Source organism: Bos javanicus, chromosome 23 (assembly GCF_032452875.1).
Source record: "Bos javanicus breed banteng chromosome 23, ARS-OSU_banteng_1.0, whole genome shotgun sequence".
Lineage (NCBI taxonomy): Eukaryota > Metazoa > Chordata > Mammalia > Artiodactyla > Bovidae > Bos > Bos javanicus.
Genome location: NC_083890.1, coordinates 49,121,362 through 49,139,601, shown reverse-complemented (window position 1 = coordinate 49,139,601; position 18,240 = coordinate 49,121,362). Strand labels below are relative to the sequence as shown.

The 18,240-nt window shown below is 47.0% G+C and overlaps 1 protein-coding gene across 1 annotated transcript in view; it reads right to left on the bottom strand.

Annotated features, from left to right (window-relative positions):
- Positions 1-15,889, bottom strand: part of F13A1 (coagulation factor XIII A chain) — a 143,905-nt gene extending 128,016 nt beyond the window's left edge. Inside the window, exons 1-3 of the mRNA XM_061398934.1 lie at positions 15,805-15,889; positions 13,693-13,840; positions 340-528 (exon numbers count right to left, since the gene is read on the bottom strand). Coding sequence (XP_061254918.1) covers positions 340-528; positions 13,693-13,822 — 319 coding nt within the window. The 5' untranslated portion in view covers positions 13,823-13,840; positions 15,805-15,889. The remainder of the gene's footprint in view (positions 1-339; positions 529-13,692; positions 13,841-15,804) is intronic.
- Positions 15,890-18,240: the final 2,351 nt, after the last annotated feature.

The window sequence follows — 18,240 nt, the reverse complement described above, 5'->3', positions numbered from 1 at the left end:
TCTTTTTAATATGAACAGATATGCCAAATTGTTTTCCAGGTTATTAAGTTGCATATATATCAGCAATGTGTGTTTTTCTCTACATCCATTAACATTTTATGCCAACTGGGCTCACTTTTATTATACCAGATCTTTGCCTGACTAGGCAAATGATTTATGGATGTTTGGCATTGTATCACACCCGCCTTAGCCTGTAGAGTGGTACAGGGACTGTATGTGATTAATCCCAGTTCCAGCCAACTGTTAAAGTACGATTCCAGGAAATACACCTGTACCACTTTGCAATTATAAGCCATGGTATCATGACTGTCATGAGCAAAGCTTGCACATGGCACTCACCAATGACATACTCCACCCTGAAGAGATCCCTTGTGGGGTCATAGGGACGATTGAAGTCGATCTGAATGTAGAAAGACTGTCCTCTACGAACGATCAGCTTGTCGTTGCTGTATTTGTCGGTGTGGTGATCCATTTTGTTGCTGTCCCACCTCTCCTTGAACAGGTGAACATTCGTGACATTAAGGTAGTCTGTACACAAAGAAACAATCAAGGAAAACACTGAGTAATTTTGGTTTAAACACACACTCGGACAAACAAGATTATTTTTCCCAAAGATGCGAGGTAATAGGTTTATTAGATAAAACTCTATACAGGGGGCTGGTAGATCTCAGAATCGGTCTCTTGTGGCATCCTTGCATTCAAAGAAGATTTTTAAAAAGCCTTTTCCCCTTCCAACCCCACTTCAGATCCCACTTCGGGTGTAAGAGGGCAGTGATGGTGATGCCTAGCGTACAGGTCTAGATACAGAGAAGCCAGGACTCAAGGCAAGGCTTCACGCCCGAGTCTCACACTGCTGTTCATCCAGTCAGCTGCTTCCCACAATGACTACAGCCTCTCTACGGTGGAAAAAGCAGGGAATAACAGGTTTCAATTTTTTATCTTTAAAAGGGGAGGGATCAAATCTGACAAAGCTTCCAAGGGATGTTCTAAGGACAGATCAGATCAGATCAGTCTCTCAGTCGTGTCCGACTCTTTGCGACCCCATGAATTGCAGCACGCCAGGCCTCCCTGTCCATCACCAACTCCCGGAGTTCACTCAGACTCATGTCCATCGAGGCAGTGATACCATCCAGCCATCTCATCCTCTGTCGTCCCCTTCTCCTCCTGCCCCCAATCCCTCCCGGCATCAGAGTCTTTTCCAATGAGTCAACTCTTCGCATGAGGTGGCCAAAGTACTGGAGTTTCAGCTTTAGCATCATTCCTTCCAAAGAGATCCCAGGGCTGATCTCCTTCAAAATGGACTGGTTGGATCTCCTTGCAGTCCAAGTAGACCATTAATCCAAAATTCTCCTCTTATTCAGGAAGGGTAAACCTCCTTTTCCATAATTCTAAAAGGAGATCTTGTCCTTCAAAAGCAGGAAACAGAGGGAACAGGTGTAGGGGAAGCATGTTAGTGTTTCTATGAGGGAGGTAGGATTGTTTCCACATTGAACAGGCAGAAACAAGCTTCGCATTTGCCTGGCTACCAACCGACCAATCTGGAAGCAAACCCTGGTGTGATGCCAAAATCTTCAGGTTTTTCCTCTGATGTGTGGAATCGGGAGTGTAAATGTCAGTTATATATTTATCTGAGACATGATAACACTGGATGAAAGTTAGATCTCCTTTAGGTTTTTTTCCCCATTTTGTCTGCAACGATTATTGATGTGATGGTAACTCCAGTTACCCAACTACAGTGCAGTTTAGAAGATCTAGTCTAAATATGGGCTTCCCTTGTGGCTCAGTGGTAAAGAATCTGCCTGCAAAGCAGAAGACCTGGGTCCAACCACTGGATTGGGAAGATCCCCCTAGAGAAGGGAATGGATACCCACTCCAGTGTTCTTGCCTGGAGAATCCCATGGACAGAGAAGCCTGGCAGGCTATAGCCCATGGGATCTAAAAATAGAGTTCTGTGTATGCATTTGGGGTTCTAAAGGGCCACAGGGGAGAGAAAACTGGGTGAGAGGTAGGAGAGGGTGTCCTGCCATCGTGACTTGCCTCTCTTTTCCTGACCATGGCGGGAGGGAGTCCTGCCATCTTGACTTCTCTCCCTTTTCCTGACCGTGCCAGCTACATGGTTTGTGCTCACTCAGTGTAGACAGGGTGCTGGGGCTTCAACCCTGTAAGACTCAGTGGCTTCCTTTGCTTTTACACAGGAGTCTTGAGCAGGATGTCTGGTCCCCTCTGAGCTCATTTTGTCTCATAGGCAAAACAGAGAAATTGGGTTCATTAAGATACTCTATAGTTCTGAAGTCTAGGAGTCCCTGAAACACCTGGGATTATTTCAAAGTCCAGGTAATCCTGAGTTTGATCTCAGCTCTCATCATTACTTAGGTCAGGGAGGTTACCTCTCAGAAGCTGAGTTTTCTCACCTTTAAAACGAAGACACTAATTTCTTGAGAATGCCTACGAAGATTCATCGTCCTCACAGGAGAATGACGTTATGCCTGGGACCAGAGGCTCCTCTGTGGCTCGCTGACTATGAACCGTGATGGAGTTATTTTGTATTTCGCATGGTGTGGTCCTCAGCGAGCTATTCTGACTGTGACACTGAAGCACACGGAAAGCCCAAGGTGCAGTTTTGCATTTGCAGCATCTCAGAACCCTGCTGTAGTGCACAGTCCCCGGAAGTGCAGTTTCGTTCCTTTAGGAGGCTGTGGGCTGAAGACGTTTATTTCTACACGTCTCTCTTCCAAGCTGCCTTCCCCTTAAGTTCTCTGGTCTTATTAAGGTCAAAATCCCCAGTGTAAAACTAGCTTCAGAAAGAGCTGAGGAATCATGAATGTCCCACTTGAGAAGGACCTCAGAAACCAACTCATTTGGCCCTCTTTCTTAGCATCTTGACTTTTAATAATTTTTTTTTAATGTCTAAAAATCTAATTCCTCAGAGAAGAGTTTAACCGCTCTCCATTCATCAGCACCAGTGGAAGGAATATACTGATGTTATAGCATCACAGACTCTCAGAGGGTAGGGGTATTGCTAGGCCATCTGGTAGACCTGCTGTATTAAACACCTCCATGAAAACCCTCATACTTAGGCTTTGAGTCTCCATCTGAACAGGGAACCCACTATCATATAAAGCAAACAGTTTATTTTTATATAATCCAGTTATTTGAAAAATCCTTATAAAATGAACTGACATCTGCTTCCTTATAATTTTTGTAACTATAGATTCTGGTTCTAACTTCTGCATAAATATAGAATATGTTCTATTCGTTTCATCTGGCACTCTTTCTGTATATAAAGACTACTGTGAGTGTTCCTCTGAGTAAAGCATTCTCTAAGCCTTCAGTGTTCTTTAAGAAATTATTTCTAGACCTTTTACCTGCTCTGACATATATATGCCCCATTTTGTGAAGTTCTCTCTTGTAGTGTTTTTCCTAGAATTAACTACATCTTTGGTTAGGGTTTTTCCAGTGAAAACCAATGAGGCCACTGCATCTTCCAAAATAAACTTCTGTGATTTCAGTCCAAAATACCATTAGTGTTTTGGATACTCTTATTGTTGATTTACATTAAGCATGTGGTGAAGCAAAACTTTAAAAATACATTCTGATGTCACTTCCGTCAGTAGTCGATTAAAACTCAGTCAGATTCCTATAAGTCACTTACTTGTGTTGTTATTTAACCATTTCTATCAATGCAATTTTTTTTTCTTTTTAGCCTAATTTTAGGGCCTTACTTGTTTCACATTAAATTTTATCTTATTGTATCAGGTTAATTGTTCCAAATTCTTAAGCTAATTTTAGACCCTGAGTGTATATTCAATTCTTTACCATCTTAGCCACCCAGAAGGCGGCCACTGTAGGAGACATAAGAGATGCAGGTTTGTCCCTGGGCTGGAAGATCCCATGGAGGAGGGGATGCAACCCACTCCAGTACTCTTGCCTGGAGAGTCCCATGGACAGAGCAGAGGAGCCTGGCTGGCTGCAGCCTGTGGGTAGCAAAGAGTCAGGCACAACCGAAGTGACTTAGCATGCAGGCATTTATATTCAACACATTTAATGTCCTTCCTAACTTCTTGTCCTCCGGGAGTTTAACAGTATGCAATTTTACGCTGTCAGTCAAGACATGGATATAGATACATTAGGTCACTGCTAAACAAATACAAATGCACAGTGGTAGATATGGAAAAGTGAACAGGTAATTATGATACAGTGTCATGAAAAAGTAAAACGCTCTGATAAATGAAAGGAATGATGAGTGGGGGAGGGTTTCTGGCCAGGAGCCACTAACACAGACTACGGGGGACTCAGGAAGCTTTCTGGAAGAACTGAGGTATAAGTAGGGGTCAGAAAGTTGAGCGAGTTTTCCAGGTAGAAAGAGAGGTGGGAGAGAAAGGAGGATGAGCGGAGACTGAGGGGAGAGAGTGCATGGTTTACTTTGAAAGTGGAAAGGTGGAGACGTCCCAGATGGTCCGGCGGCTAAGACTCCACGCTCCCAATGCAGGGCCCCAGGTGAAGTCCCTGGTCCAGGGAACTAGATCCTGCATGCGGCAACGGAGGTCTTGCACGGTCAAAATCAATGTTTTTTTGAAACAAAGCTGAAAAGTGATTGGTTGACTGCAGGGTTGCAATGCGACCACCGTGGACGAGAAGGCAGCAAGCCTTGAAGTCCCTGTCAAGGAGTTTGGACTCTTAACTGCACTGGGAATCCAGTGAAGAACCTGAGCTAGCAGATGCATATGGTTAGATGGATGCAGAGACAACCGGAAACCGCGTCTTCTGGTGACAGAGAGGAAAACAGACTGGAGGCGGGCGGTGCTGGAGGCAGAAAGGTCGGCTGGCAGGCTGTCGGGGCGGCCTTCCAGGTGAGGTGGGGAGAGTCCAGTCTACCTGTACAGTCACACCTGATCCCAGAGCACCGCCAGGATCTGCTCAGCGCTTGCCACCCCTCCCTGCCTGATGACCTGCCCCTAAAAATGAGTGGTTTCCCGAGCAGCTCTGCCTGTGTGGACAAACAAAGCCAGAGAGAGAGATGCAAGTCCTTCTTTGCTATCAGGCTCTCGGTGGCTCTCGTTCTCATTGCAAATGAAAACTCTGGCTTTCCAGTTCCACACCCCAGTCTGAAGAACCTGGTTAGTGTCTAGTGAGTCTGACTGAAGTCAGTTCATCCTTGCGTAGCATCATGAAGTTCTAGTTCTATCGGATGTACATGTGGGATTGAAGGAATAGCCAGGGTTAAATCCGTTTGGGAAGTGCTGATTTAACCAGAGTTAATCAGGATTCTTGAGCTTCCCTGGTGGCTCAGTGGCAAACAATTCGCCTGCCAATGCAGAAGGCATGTGTTCAATCCTTAGGTCGGGAAGATCCCCTGGAGGAGGACACGGGAACCCACTCCAGTATTCTTGCCTGGAGAATCCCAGGGACAGAGGAGCCTGGTGGGCTACAGTCCATGGGGTCGCAAAGACTCAGACAAGACTGAAACGACTTAGCACGCACACACAATCAGGGTTCTTGCAAAATTTGTGCGGGACTGTCGTAGGCTGCTGTGTACTGCAAACCTCCTACAGGTAGACTGCTTTCCGAAGTTGAATGGCCATGGGAAGTATTTTTGTGTGAGTGGAGGATTTTTCAGAATATGTTTTGGGAGATACATCACTAGTTGTGCAACGCTGAGAAGTTATTTAATCTGAGTCCAGTTTTCTTATTTTTAGAAAGGCAATGAAATGCCTCATACGGTTGATGTGAGCGCTAAATGAAAAAGAAAAAGCACATATAAAGCACTTTAGCACAGTATCTGGCACATAGTAAAATCTCGAACTTATTATTATATTGTGATTAGTACACTCGGAGAAGCAGAACAGCACAGTGGATAAGAGCATGGATTCTGGACCCAGACCGCCTCGACCCAGGTCTCGGTTCCGACACGGACTATCTCTGTGACTTTGGACAAGTTACATAGACCTGTGCCTCCGCTTTCTCATCTGCAGAATGACGGCGGTGAGGAGATTCAATAAGACGATGCTCCTCAGCAGACAGGCCTGCCTTTCTTTTCTTGAATTTCTACATGTGGAGGGAGTCATTTTCTCGTCCAGATTTTCAGAATATGTTTTTCTTCTTAAAAATGTCTATTATCATCAGCCACTTAGTATCACCCTAATATAGGTGATTTTATCTAGGGGTCTGTAAGCCCCTTAAGGACCGGACTATGTCTTAATCATCTTGTTACTGAGCCTGAAAACCTGAAGTCACTCAGTCCTGTCCAACTCTTTGCAACCCCATGGACTATAGAGTCCACGGAATTCTCCAGGCCAGGATACTGGAGTGGGTAGCCTTTCGCTTCTCCAGGGGATCTTCCCGACCCAGGGATTGAACCCAGGTCTCCCGCATTGCAGGCAGACTCTCTACCAGCTGAGCCACAGGGGAAGCCCTACTGAACCTGGGGTAATATTTTAAAATTTCATAGCAAATATTCCACTTTTCACTTTAAACCAATGTAATAATACCTAAAAATCTGAAACCAGGAGCTGGCTACTCATTTTAAAATAGATCATTCCATTTATCATAGTATTAACCATACGAGTGTTTTAAATGTCATTTATCAGACAGTTTCATCCTCACAATATTCAGGATGATATATAAATACTGCCAAAGATAGTGCAGGGGTTTTGAGACAGGAAGCCTCCAGACCAGCAGTTTTGTTTCAGATTGGAATAAAAATGCCCTGTCTTCACAGCTCACTTAGACCACTCATTACAATGGGTAAAAAAAGTGCGAATGAACTCCTTTGCGTCTGCAAAACTTCAGCTCCCATCCCCACCAATCGTAGTTTTATACCTTTTTCACAGTGAAAACAAGTATATATACTAAATATATGCTAAGAGATACATGAAGAGTTTGTTTTAAAATAATGTAGCCCACATTGTTGTGTAATTGACAATGTTTAATTCAAAACATGTCGTTTTTAAAAAATATTGTCCTTTCTAAATGATCTTTATCTTTTCTATTGCAATATCACTCTAAGTCAATGCCTTCAGAAAGAAAGAAAAAAAATTATAGGGAATCACAGTGGTACCCTACGTGGGAAAAAATGAAGTCAATGGTAAGTAAAATTTTCCTATACAATCTCTTAAAAGTTCATGCTAAAATCACTGAAACTAAGAGAAACCTTCCATTTAAAAAATAAAACGAAAAAAAATAAATAAAACGACTAAGCTATGGAATATTAAATGCTCCACTGAAAACTTGAGAGTTTAAAGAAATAATTTTCTAAAAAAAAAAAAATAATAAAGAAATAATTTTCTAGACTGTAGTCAGATGTGTATGACGTGCAGAAGGGCAATGAGCAGGAGAATTTTGTTTAGAAGGAGAAGGAAGTGGTAGACCTGTTACTCTCTCTCCACTATAATCTCCTAATCGGTGGCAGATTTTAGTTTCTTGGGCTCAAAAATCACCGTGGATGGTGAAATTAAAAGCTGCTTGCTCCTTGGAAGAAAAGCTTTGACCAACCAACACAGCATATTAAAAGACAGAGATATCACTTTGCCAACATAGGTCCATATAGTCAAAGCTATGGTTTTTCTAGTAGTCATCTATGGATGTGAGAGCTGGACCATAAAGAAAGCTGAGCACCAAAGAATTGATGCTTTTAAATTTCGGTGTTGGAGAAGACTCATGAGAGTCCCTTGGACAGCAAGGAGATCCAACCAGTCAATCCTAAAGGAAATCAGTCCTGAATATTCATTGGAAGGACTGATTCTGAAGCTGCAATACTTTGGCCACCTGATGCGAAGAGCCAACTCATTGGAAAAGATCCTGATGCTGGGAAACATTGAGGGCAGAAGGAGAAGGAGATGATAGAGAATAAGATGGTTGGATGGCATCACCGACTCAAAGGACATGAGTTTGAACCAACTCCAGGAGATAGTGAAGGACAGGGAAGCCTGGCGTGCTGCAGTCCATGGGTTGCAAAGAGTCAAACATGACTTAGCAACTGAACATCAGCAATCTATAGATTTACTAAGGGTTACCCCACGTCTTGGAGAAGGAGATGAGGTCCCCAGCACCACTGAATGAACCCCTTTTCTTTTACTGCTCACAGCTGGTCACCCACAGACCAATCAAGTATTTTTTTCTTTTAATACTTCATAATTGCAAGGACTCTGCAGATGGTTGTCTGCAGATACGAACACAGGTTGTCATAAGATATCAAGAAAGTGGTATATTTTTCTTGAACCTTTTGCTTGGCATTGCTCCTTCGCACGTAGCAGGGCCTCCGTGAACACTTATTAAGCTGGCATACTGATTCTTGCTTTGTCTACTGGCTTAACAAGACACAGTTTAGATTGAAGGAAACTTCTCATCACCTAGGCTCCATTCGCCACAAACAGGAAATGAATTTGCTTCTGCCTGGCCCACTTACTGGCAGGATGGAGCAACTCATTGCTAAGCCATGTTTTTTGTCTTTTAGAGAGATATTGTAGCTGGAAACGTGGCAGTTTTCTCTTTCAAAGTGACAGCTTTCAAAAAGTCTACCTAACACAATTTAGCCTAATTCCAAAACATCAGAAAATGGACTGCTAAAAAAAAAAATCTCTCCTCATGAGCCAGCTGCCTCCCTGTCCTCCTACCCTCCTCCTAATAAGAAAAAATTGGATTAAAAGTAGATTATTTTCTCCTTAGTTTGTAAAAATATTCTTCAGAGAATGATTATACCTGTCACAGATGGAACCCTTAAACAAGTTAAGTGTTTAGGTTCATATTCTAGGAATTCCCTAGCGAACTGAGTTCCCCATGCAATCTCTGATAATATAAACGATAGGTATAAACACTGTCTATGAGGAGGTAGGTCTCTTTATTGTGAAAACAGCAGGATAAAGTTTCCTTTCTCATATTCCTTTTGAATACCCAGAATTTTAAACCATCATTCACTAGAATCATTAAAAACATTTTCTTAAACAGCTTATTTTTTTAAACTGTGGCTATTAATATTAAAATGTCCTGTACTCTGAGAGACTTCCCCAGTGGTTAAGACTGCATGCTTCCAATGTAGGAGACATGGGTTCAATCCCTGGTTGGGGAACTAAGATCTCACATGCCATGTGGCATGGCCAAAAAAAAGAAAAGAAAGATGCCCTGTATCCTGAATGTGTAAGACATGCTCAGCAGAAGCTAGAATGAGAAAACTGAGTCTAATGCTCTCTCCAGGGACTAAAACCCCTCTGGTCTGTTTCTCCTCTGGCCTGAAGTATCTCAGCAGCCCCCAAATGTGCCTCCTTCTCCCCATTTTCTCAATATTAGCATTTTTTTAATAAACATAATTCTGATCGTGTCACTTGCTAATTAGAATCCTTGGCAAGTGTCCTGTGTCTGGAGGAGGAAAGGTAAGGTCTTCAAAGCCTGTTAGAATGTGATTCTGGCTTACTTTTCCCAGGCGCCTCCCCCTCTATTGTCCTCACTACTTAACATACACTGTTCCCTCTGCTAGAAATGCCCTTCCATGCACTCGTCTGCCCGGAACGCTCTTACTCATCTGCTAAGCCCCAACTCAAGTGTCCGTCCATCATGAAGCGCTCTTCAACCTCTTCCCCAGTCCACTGACACCACTGGTCACTCCTCTCACCTCTTTGTTTCAACCACTAGGTGGACAGTTGCTTGAGGCCAGGGGTTGACTTGTTCATTTTTGTGTCCCCAGAGAGATCTTGGCGTAGTTCCTGACACAATTATTGAACATTTTCCCACAAATCAAGAGAAGTGTGAACTGGTTCTACACAGCATCATCTCTTAATCATACACTGAAGGTCTTTTTTATTCTTTCAGTAATCTTGAACCCAGAGAGGTTTCCTCTGCACGAAGGAGAGACGACCTACTAGTCAATTAGTTATTTTAGTTCTGACGTGGAGGGAGGGGCAGGGAGGGGGGAGATGATCAGAAAGGCACAGACCCCGTTAGCCTGAAAATACCAGATCCAGCCTGCATTTGATTTTCTTTTTTTATAGATTGAGCTTGCTTTCCAGTTTGAATTCAAATTGCATTAGACCTGTCAAATGAGAAGTATAATTACTGCTGCAAATGATCCCTATTGCTGCCAACAGAGAGTTGAACCAGAACAAGAATACAAGCTTATCTTCCGGAACATTAGATCTCCTGCTGAAATAACCTTTGAGACCGGGAAAGCTGTGGAGCGATTTTCAAAAACACCAAATGAGCACGCAGCACAGCCTATTAGAAATAGATGCAAATCCAAACAAGCTGAGGGGATTTTCAGATATTTCTCTCAGCTACAATTGAGTTCAAAGGGGAGCCATGAAGGATCCCTAAAAACACCAGAGAACATCAAACACCACCACGGCCTGGGCTCCACTGTCAGCTTAAACATCTCAGTGTTTCTTACAGCACATGCCGCCATATGGGAGGAACCTTGTTTGTTTTGAAATACAGGCAAAAATCATTCTTAACCAAATATGCACTGAAGCCCTGGATTAAAAGTGTTGTTGTTTAGTGGCTTGGTCGTGCCTGACTGTTTTTGCAGCCCCATGGACTGTAGCCCACCAGGCTCCTCTTTTCAGGGGATTTCCCAGGCAAGAATACTGGAGTGGGTTGTCATTTCCTTCTCCAGGGGATCTTACAGACCCAAAGACTGAACTCGCATCTTCCGCATTGGTAGATGGATTCTTTACTGCTGAGCTACCTGGGAATCCCTATTAAAGGTATTACATACACTCAGTATATATTGTCTACATCCGCTGCCACAGGACTATGCAAAGGGAAAAACTCAGTCCACCTCACAAGAGCAGTTTGCTAAAGGGACACTTTGGAAAACTTCATGAAGCCAAGGAAGACAGTGAGGCTTAGGACTTTGTTATCCTGGAGGCAGACCCTGATGCTGGGAAAGATTGAGGGCAGGAGAAGGGGTCAGCAGAGGATGAGACGGTTGGATGGCATCACTGATTCAATGGACATGAGTTTGAGCAAACTCCAGGAGATAGCGAAGGACAGAGAAGCCGGGCATGCTGCAGTCCATGGGGTCACAAAGAGTCGAACACGACTGAGCGCCTGAAGAACAACAGTCCTGGAAGCAGTCGTTCTCAGATGGGATGGAGAAGACACAAGTCCTCCACCGGTGGCCGAGAAACCTACAAGAAGCTGGCACTTAAACCCACGTGACCAGGTCTTAGCAGGGACTTGGGGAAAAGTCGACATATTTAGTCCCAGAAAACCCACTTTTAGTACAATTAAACAGACTTTTGAAATATGAAGGATATTGGGAACTGGCCCTCCTTGATCAGATGATATATATATATATATATATACATACATATTTTTTTTTTCTGTTCGACTCATCTGGGACTTATTTCTATGCCTCCTGGGCTCACAGGTCCCTCCTCAGTGCATGCAGCACTTAGCTCATCTGTAGAGCTACTAAATGGATACATGTTTATGAAATCAGAAACCTGTTATTAATAAGAAGGTTACAATGACTCTGGGACTGATGAGTCATTCAGTTCTCAAGGGACTGACTGTTCACTGGACACACCCCCCCATACCAGGGCCTGTCATAAGTATCCCAGAATGTCACCCAGGCTGTGGACACATCTGACTGCCAAGCAAATAATGACTGATCTTTCCAAATAAGTCAGTTCAAAACAACTCCCCACCCCTGCCTCCAAAAATAAGCAACCAAAAAATTAGTATTTCTAGATTTTTAAAAAATTGAACTACCCACTCAACTTCTCTGGCAATTTTCTTATTGGCAACATTTTGTTGCATTTTTTATATCTGAGGGTTGCAAGCTATACATATTACCCTTAGATCAAGGTTCCCATGTGTGGGTCCCAGACTTTGCAGAAGTGTGATAATCTACATCTTCTGAATCAGTGAGCACGAATTAATCAAGACTTGCACAGCCACTGGTCATTGAGCCTCATGACAACTGTGAAGTGGATATTGCTCCATTTTGCTGATGGGAAAACTGAGGTTCTGGTTGTTTTCATGACATGTCCCATGGCCCAAAAGTGAGCAAGTGGAAGATGTTGGACAGGACCCTGGGTCTTCTGAGTCCTGGACCAGGGGACACTTTGTGACACCTCACTGCCTCCGTGGCATCTCGCACTTCTGTACCCCTTTCACTTTCTGCTCCCCTAGCCCACTTCTTCCACACCTTGCCCCCTCTCCTGGGTCCCAGAGTCTTCTCTGCAGGAAGGGAATTTTGCTAGAAAACTGAAACAAGATAACTTCTTTGGTTACACCAAGATAACTGGGTTGGTAATTTAACATCTGCCTGCTTTCCGATTTTATCTGCATTTAAAAAGAAGAAAGAAGGAAGGAAAGAGAAAGGAAGGAAAGAAGGAAGGCAGGCTCCTAGACTAAGCAGTGAGGATGTGACAAGTGCTTGCTTTGGTCTCAGTCTCCCAACCTATAACACTGAGATTTCGATGAGCTGATTAGCAAGTCCTTTCAAATCAGTTCTGTGGTTCTAACGGTGGCATTTTGGAGTGTGCGGCACCTGGAAGGGAGACAGGGCTCAGCACTCCAGGTTAACACCCTGTCTCGGCCCCTGGACTCAGCGGAAGATGCCCTTCAGTTCTGTGAACCCAAGCTCCCAGTCTGGATGGAGCCCCACGGGTGGTCCTGGGGTTTCTCTCCATCTTCACAATTAGATATCACGTCATCTGGACATGATACTAACACAATCAAACCTGCCATCATGCCCAGCTATTCTCCAACTTGCTGGGTTTGTTCATAACCAGCATTGTCCTTGCCCTTCTCTTTCAACCTCTGGTCTCTTTCGGGCCGAGCAGGTTAACCACACCCCAAAGGGTGATCGTGGACACCTCCCCTAGAAGGGGGTGTTCACTCCCCGGGGAAACCAACACAGAGCCCCTTCAGGAGCAAAATGGGTTTGGGTCCCTGCTGTTCCCGAGGGAACGGTGTCTGTGTCACCAAGCCACCGCTGGCATCTGGGCCCCGTGACAGCGGCCAGGGCTGGGAGAGGGTCAGAGCGGCCTGCTGCTCCCAGAGCAGGTCCCTCCGGACGGGCAGAGGTGAGAGTAAGGGGCGCAGTCACCTGCGCCAGGGGCTCCCATCCCTGTTACGGCAGACCCCAGCCTCTCTCTCCAGTGAGACGCACAGAGGTGGACACACAGCCCAGGGTAGGAAGGAGGCAGGAACCAGACAATCGAAATGGCCACGGGGTTTTGGAAGTGGAAACTTCCAGCAAGAGAACATTCTTGGAAACAGACCAGTAGGGCAGCAAGAGGCCTCACCAGTGGCCTGCTTCGCAGAGCTGGCCTCCTTGGCATTGCATCTCTGGTGGTCTAGTCACTCCATTGTGTCTGACTCTTTTGCGACCCCATGGACTGCAGCCCACCAGGCTCCTCTGTCCATGGGATTCTCCAGGCAAGAACAGTGGAGTGGGTTGCCATTTCCTTCCCCAGGGGATCTTCCCAACCCAGGGATCAGACCCTCCTCCCTTGCATTGGCAGGGTGATTCATTACCACTGAGCCACCAGGGAAGCTCTTGACATTACAAAGCGATGAAGTAGCAGAACTGGGGTACAAATCCTGATCTTTGGTGCTTCTACCACTCAAGAGAGGGTTTTGGAGGCCCTTCCTTAAACCAGAGACTGGCAGGGGGCCGCTTTGGTGGGAGCTCAGTGGAGACAGAGGGGGCTGACCCAGCACCCTGGGGGCCAAGGGAGGTGCCCATACCTTGTGGGTTGAAGCCCCGGGGCACCAGGCCCTGCAGCTCCACAGTGGGGGGGTCGTTCTCTGCTGCATTGGAGGTGTTGGGGGGGATGGCTCTCCTGCCTCCAAAAGCGGTCCCGGAGGACTCTGACATTCTCAGCCTTACAGGTTCCTTGGGGAGAGAAAAGGAGACACAGACAGGAACGTGAAGCCAGTTACTTTTGCGACAAGGATTCAGAAGTGGAGAAACAGATGTATCTGTCCGTGACGGCTCTTGAGCAACCCATTTTGAGTTTCACATAAATAAACCCTGAGCTGTGACAGGAAGGGTAGGTCTAATGACAGAGAGCAGCTCCCCAGGGATCTCGGGGGGGATTTCGTGTTTGTGAAAACACAGGGAAAGCAGAAGAGAGAGGGCTTATTTGGAGAAATGAAAGCTGTAAAAGATTTTGGAGAGCACGGTCTTTTTCTCATTCCCCCAAAGGGTATCTCTTGGAAGAAACGTTTATGCAGGTATCTCTGCCCATTTTCTATAGACTGGTGAGGTGTCCTCACTGGAAGAATAAACTCATACACTCACGTCCAAATAAGTGGCATTCTTTCAAACATTCATGCCTGCAAGTTAATGCAGCCAGTATTTATCGAGAGTCCCCTCTGTGCCAGGCTGTGGTTTGGCCAGTTGGGATGCGCAGAGAACCATACAGAAAGATGCTTACCCTCAAAGTTGGAGCCTAGGGATGGTTACATTCGAGACCAACGTGGTACAGCAGTGAAGCCGGGAGGGTGTGAGAACGTGGTGGCCACTGCTTTGGAGCCGGGACCCCAGGGAGCAGGACGAGGGAGAGGAGAGTTTGGGAAGGTAACGGGGAGGGGCCTGCGATATTAGAGAGCGCTATAAATAGCCTGTTCGCTAAAAGGACTCCCTCCACGGGGCTAACACTGCCCTTGCCCCAAGCCTGCTTCCCCTTCCTCCCGAGTCCGTGAGGACAAACACCCGGTTTAAACACCACACCTCCCCGTCGGGGTCCAGCCGGCACTTGTTGACCGAGGGGCCAAATGAAGGGAGACCTTGTCTCCAGCTTTTGGGTTACCCAGTCAGGACTCTGGGTTCTCTGGCTGTTTCCAAAAGCCAGGCACACCCTCTGAAGATGAAGAGCAGCCTTATGGAGGCTCCAGGGAAGGGTGTGAGAAGGTGGGAGGGGAGGGGAGGACCGGGGTCGGGGATAAGCTGTCCAGGGGCTGGCTGAGCAAAGACTGCGCGCTGGAGGCCCCAAGCCCCTTCCCGGGGCGCTGGAGTTTGGAAGGAGACAGCAGTGTTTGGAAGTGCCAAGTCTGAGCTGGGGCCCGTAAATACCTGCAGTCCTATTTACAGTGTCTTGTGGGTTACGCGGTGGGGGAGAGGAGAGAGAAGAACTAACAGACGCAGGCAGGACAGAGGCATCCTCTGGTGGGGAGCAGCCGAGGGGGCTGCAAGGTGGCTGAGGGCCGGTGCGTGCGGGGGTGGGGTGGGGCTCCAGGAGAGGGGTGTTGAGCAGTAGCTCCTGGGGAGAGAGGACCAGAGGCTGGGGACCCCCAAGTAGCTGCCAGGTGAGAGACGCCGGTGCAGGCCGGGCTGGGTGGGTGCAGGTGGGCACAGGCCCCGCCTCCTTGCCAGGTCCGGGGGGCGGGGGAGGTGCTCAAGTTCGGCTCTGCCTGCCGCCCGGGAGAAGGGACGAGAGCTAAGCCATGGACCCAAGTTGCAGCAGGAAGCTGTTCTTACCTGGCCCTTCTCCACCCTCCCCGACCCCTCCGCCTCCCAGCCATTTGCATCCCCTTTCCTTAGTCTGCTCCCCTGTCTGTTGAGGGGGAGACCCCAGAGGCCGTTTTCAGCCAGCAGCGCCTTTAGGAAAGCTTCCCAGGACGGCTACCTGAGAGAGGCCCTAGTTTAGAAGCCGGCGGGGCTGAGTGGTTGCAGAGTTAGGGGTGAAGAACCAAGTGGAGCAGCGGGCTGCCTCCGTCCCGGCCCCCTGCTCTCTGAGCACCACCCGAGCATCGTTGGGGAGACCCAGGGGCGGGGGCGGACCGAGGAGGCGGCGGCCCGGGACCCCCGCGTGCAGGGATGCGGGATGCCGGCCGGAGGGGCGGCGGGCGGCTTACCTGCGCTCCCTCCCGAGGTGCCCCAGCGCGGGCCGGCTCTGGGCGTCTCTGGGGTACTTCCTCAAAAGGACACAGGACCGACAAGAAAGTTGGTTCTTAAATAACTTCCTAAGAGCGCGCCCCCCTCCCGTCCCACAGCGATTTCTCCTCCCACTGCCTGACAGCTGGAGCCAGCGGCGCTCTCTGAGACTCTCTTTACCCCGCCATCCTGCCGTCACTCCGGCATTGCCTCCCTGCGCCCCTTCTCCCCGGTCCTGCTTCTCACCTCCCCCACCTACAATCTGCCGCCCCCTCCCCGGCCACTGGGAGCGGAGGGCCCTCAGGGCTGGGCAGATGGCACCCCGGCCCTTAGGTCAGAGGGTTGGGGGGAAGGGTCTCCCCACTCAAGGGGACAGTTTTGCCCTCCAGAATTCTAAGCTTGGCTGGCCAGGAGGAGGGGTCTGGTCACAGACAGCAGTGGCCACGCAGCATGTGTAAAACTGAAGGAACAAACATTGGAGCCCCCGGCCCACCACCCGCCACCCACCACCCACCACCCACCACCCACCACCCAACATCAAGCTTTCCTGCGGGGGCGGGGGGTGGGGGGGTGAAGGGGGGGAGCTGCCAGCCAGAAGGAAGATGAGAACACCCTGAAGAATGCCACAAAAATGAGAAAAAAACACTTGTTGGTTTGTTTCGTGTTTTCTTTTTTTTTTTTTCCTGAAAACTATTTTGGTTTCTTTTGAAATGATGGGAGAAAAAAGAAAAGAAACATTTCCCTTTAAAAGTTTCCATGTATTTCCCCCTGAGTCTTCATGTCTTGCTGCTGCTGCTAAATTGCTTCAGTCGTGTCCGACTCTGTGCGACCCCATGGACTGCAGCCCACCAGGCTCCCCCGTCCCTGGGATTCTCCAGGCAAGAACACTGGAGTGGGTTGCCATTTCCTTCTCCAATGCATGAAAGTGAAAAGTGAAAGTGAAGTCGTTCAGTTAAGTGTCCGACTCTTTGTGACCCCATGGACTGCAGCCCACCAGGCTCCTCCGTGCATGGGAATTTCCAGGCAAGAGTACTGGAGTGTGCTAACTATTGCCAATAATGGCAGGTGTGAACTGAACAACTTCAACTCATGAATATTTTAGCTTTTCCTAAAAATTGATGTCATCTTTACCTCATTAGCAGGGAAGTGAATATTTAACTTGCCAATAATTAAGATATCAGTCTTGAATATTCATTGGAAGGACTGATGTTGAAGCTGAAATCCAATACTTTGGCCACCTGATGAGAAGAACTGATTCATTGGGAAAGACCCTGATACTGGGAAAGATTGAAGGCGGGAGAAGGGGACGACAGAGGATGAGATGGTTGGATGGCATCATCGACTCAATGGACATGAGTTTGAGTAAACTCCGGGAGTTGGTGATGGATAGGGAAGCCTGGCGTGCTGCAGTCCATAGGGTCTCAAAGAGGTGGACACGACTGAGCAACTGAACTGAACTGAATTGAAGATATTTTGGGGGGTGTGTGTGTGTGTGTGTGTGTGTGTGTATAGGTGAGGAGGTCATCAGCTGCACTTGTAGTTTTCAGTCCAGTCTTTAGGAGTTATATTTGCAGTTCACTCTAGTCAATGGGAGATTCAATTTGTGATTGACGGGTTGCAAGACTCTTGAGAGTCCCTTGGACTGCAAGGAGATCCACCCAGTCCATCCTAAAGGAAATCAGTTCAGTCCTGAATATTCATTGGAAGGACTGATGTTAAAGCTGAAACTCCAATACTTTGGCCACCTGATTCGAAGAACTGACTCATTGGAAAAGACCTTGATGCTGGGAAAGATTGAAGGCTGGAGGAGAAGGGGACGACAGAGGATGAGATGGTTGGATGGCATCATCTACTCAATGGACATGAATTTGAGTAAACTCGGGGAGTTGGTGATGGACAGGGAGGACTGGCGTGCTGTAGTCCATGGGGTCGCAAAGAGTTGGACACAACTGAGCGACTAAACTGAATTGTGTATGTGAACATATATATATATATGGGTGTCTATCTTTTTTTTTAAATTATTTTGTATTGGGGTATTTTATTGTTTTTTATTTTGTATTGGAGCTATTGTTACGTCTGATAAACAATGTTGGGATAGTTTCAGGTGGACAGCAAAGAGACTCATATATATATATACATACATGTATTCTTTCTTCACCCCCCACCCCCAATCCAGGCTGCCACATGACACTGAGCAGAGTTCCCTATGCTGTTCATGAGGCTGCTTATCCATTTTAAATACAGCAGTGTGTACCTGTCCATCCCAAACTCCCCAACTATCATATGGGTGTCTTTCTAAATGAAGCAAACGAAAACCCCGCCAACACAAGGAAGCTGTCAGGGGAGTGGGTCAGAGAAGGATCTGAGATGAAGTGAGACAATGAATGCACTGTGAATGCCCGCTCTCTTTGGAAGCC